Consider the following 3,435-nt stretch of genomic DNA (forward strand, 5'->3'; position numbering starts at 1 on the left):
TTAGTACATATATATATATATATATATATATATATATATATATTATGCGCATTTAATTAGAACAAGGATATATATATATATAGAAGCCAATGCCTGGTAGTCGTTAAAAAATCAAGATATTGCGCAGAAGCATTCATTGGGGTGTTTGAACTTGTGTATCATTATTGTAGAGTTGCGTTTCATTTGATTGAGTTCGCTCATCTTAACAAGAACGTCCGTACAGTATTTTCGAACGAGATGTGAATGGGTAAGACTTCTCCTGCTTAATTGGCCATGCCTGAGGATGTCGGCGATGCTGCGCATTGCTTTATCCGATCGCTTTGTACCGATCCTAATCCATATCCTGGTTATGCGCGCAGATTCGCACCACATACGTAAGGCACGCGTTCACTCTGCTGGACAACTCAGTGCTGCAACTGGTCAAGGGAGACGTGTCTCTGGAAGCCTTTGGCAATGACGACTCCATGGTAGGTGATTAGGACAATGCGAGGGGTCGGGTGGGTGTTTTAATTGTATGTGAAGCCGTTTGAACCACGCTCTTGTGTACGTCTGCTGTTCGTCTATTCGAACAGGGACTGTATTTGTACATCCACACATGTGTTCGTACTACGAATTGTCTGTGTCTCCCACACGCTGTACTCACACAGATACACACACACCCTCAACAATACAATCCCGGTCATGTTACACATTTATATATATTGTAATACCAATCCTCTGCACAGCCCGATCTATTCAGTGCCGGTACAGATGTCCTGCCCGACGAGCCCGAAACGTCCAATGTGATGAAAAAAAAGGCCCCAGACGCCACTATCTCATTCCAGAAATACAGTAAAATTGGCACCATGCTACTGCACCATGTGCACCAGCACGAAGAGAGGGAAGCCGCTAAGGCCCTGGATACACAAGGTTAGTTCGTAACTCGCATGGGTTTATTTTCACGATATTTTGGTTTGACACACAATCCCTCCTGTCGCCGTGTGCGATGGGCGTGACGATTTAAACCTAGGCCATATATTTAGGAGATGATTTAGGTTGTCAACATAAAGAGTAAGCAAGCAACTCACCCTTATTTGCGCACGTTGTCCAACCAATACACAGACGATAGCCCCACGGGCATCACCCGCCATGACCTGGTCTCGTGGTACTGCGAGGAACTGAGTGACGAGCTCGAGACGGAAGAAGACATCAACGCAGCCATCTCGCTGGTGTGGAAGATTGTCGACCGATTAATTAAGAAAGAGAAGTTCCTGGTCGAACGCAGTGTGCGCCAAATAGTGCAGGACGATGAAGGAGAGCAAGAAGAGGAAGTCAAGTACCTGTTCATCCACCCGAACATCTCCATCGACAATGTGGTGTTCGAGAGTGTCTAAGGGTGACGGTCTGAGATTTTTAGAATGAGCATAGTCGAAGGAGAAGGTGCGCATGACTCGGATCTTCCTGGAGATTGCATATGGGGGGGGCAGGTGCGATATAAAGCATTAGACACCCCTGGCCGTATCATAGAGTTGCTGGCAACTCGGGGATTGACGAAGGGTACTATCTGGTGTTATCAACAGATGCTACGATGATAAGTACATCTGCTACAAATATTTCCGTGAAATAGCTTAACCCTACTACACCGAATAGATGAAGCCTACGACACCTTAGCTTATCACCACTGATTCGTGTGTAGTGTGAAGTACGATAGCATGATCGAGTGTGTGGGCTCATACGTGAGGATTCAGTAAGAGCTCTGTACGGAATGGTCCCGTTTAACGTTCCACTACATATCCAAAAGCCTACTATCAGTATGACCAAGGCATCCCGCACAAGGGCCAGGACAGGGCACCCATAGGCCAGGACAGGACACCCATAGCGTACATCAGCAATATAACTGGCAAGACACAGCCGGCCAGAAATCTGAACAAGATTCGAATTAAAGATAGATAATTGATGATTGTCTAAGCTAGGTCAGTCTGGACATTCTGGCCAATATGGTCACAACTAAGTGATGCTAAAACATAGAAGGTAAATATATGTGTTGCATCTTTAGATATTTTTTACAATAGGACTCATGGTTGCCTTATAAATGTAGTAGGTATGACAAGGTTTCATCTGCAAACTACAAATCGTATGAGCTTCATCTTTGCTCTCTTTATTGTTCACTAGCGGTGTCGGCAATAAAATAACCGTTTGAGGTTCCAGTGTGGGCCCGCCTATAAATAAAAAGAACATCGCATACTCTGTAGACCACGGCATTACTATATCAGATTGGTCGGATATGAAAGATAAATAGTTGAGCAAAAGACGGATATATAGGTTTCAAATATATATTATTTTTAGCCATGGTGCGATCGATAAAGTACGGATATCACCCCCAAGAGTTTACAACCTTCTCTAGATGAGAAGGCAAAGTTAGGCTGAACAGCTCCCTCGAAGAGACAGGGCTGTCATTCAAATCTCAAGAACGACAGACCTCCGAGTCAGATAAAAACGCTTATACGCGAGAGGATCTATTATTGTATATAAAAGAGTTCCAGCAGAGCAGAGTCTACTGAGTATTTACACATCTACTGAGTAGCTACACACATCAGTAATAATACGGTTCTTTGTTTCAATGTTTTTGAGACCTGAATGATATGTAAGTCCCCCTTTCCACATGTGCGAGAGAGAATTAAATTCGGCATTTGGCAATCCTTCACTGCACTGAATGCAGTGATTCTACTGCAGTGACTGCACTGCGTAAATATGTCTGCTGTACATCCCCCATTATACAAATATGTATAAATACATTTATTTATTTATGTATTTATTTTTACTTGCAGTATGATACAGTAACAGTGTGTATGGTACTTTTTGTAATAAATTTTTATTTTTAAAAAGAACACATAATTTTCTGTTGAAATAAATGAGTAACAATGGCATGGCAACGTACTCGACAGCCAGGTCCCATCACTCATACTCATCTCAGAGATTTTCATACTCGCAGGTATGCAGGCTATAGAATCATGAAAAAATACATGAATGAATGACTGAATCAGAAGCTTAGCATATCAACGTGTACTGTGTGTCCAGGACACGTTCGATAATCACCACATCATAGTAACTATTATCTGATCTTCAATATGGGTGGTAAAGCAAGAGTGAGTACCCGATGGGTGTTAAAACTCTGTGTGTTCATCGTATTTATCGCGGTTGGGATGTGGAGTTTCAATCGAATTACGGGTCGCTCGCACAAATACGCGCAGAGCTCACATACAGATGAAGAAGGCGATAAAAATGAAAATTTGGGTTTCTTGAACTATTGGAACAAAGCTAGGCAATATGTCCAGGATAGCAATAGCGCAGAGGAGAACGCAGTGGCCGGAGTTGCTGGATTCGCTAACGAAGCCGTACCTAATGATGACTCAGGTATCCTTCGATATATACATATATGTATGTATACATATATAT

The 3,435-nt window shown here is 42.7% G+C and overlaps 1 protein-coding gene across 1 annotated transcript; it reads left to right on the plus strand.

Annotated features, from left to right (window-relative positions):
• Positions 1-283: 283 nt before the first annotated feature.
• SARC_05441 (hypothetical protein) lies at positions 284-1,373 on the plus strand (the record flags this gene model as incomplete). The annotated part of the gene is made up of 4 exons (XM_014300696.1): positions 284-374; positions 409-467; positions 726-909; positions 1,102-1,373. 4 exons carry the CDS (start codon positions 284-286, stop codon positions 1,371-1,373), a joined length of 606 nt encoding a protein of 201 aa, XP_014156171.1.
• Between the last annotated feature and the right edge of the window lie 2,062 nt (positions 1,374-3,435).

The sequence above is a fragment of the Sphaeroforma arctica genome, assembly GCF_001186125.1.
Source record: "Sphaeroforma arctica JP610 unplaced genomic scaffold supercont1.347, whole genome shotgun sequence".
Lineage (NCBI taxonomy): Eukaryota > Ichthyosporea > Ichthyophonida > Sphaeroforma > Sphaeroforma arctica.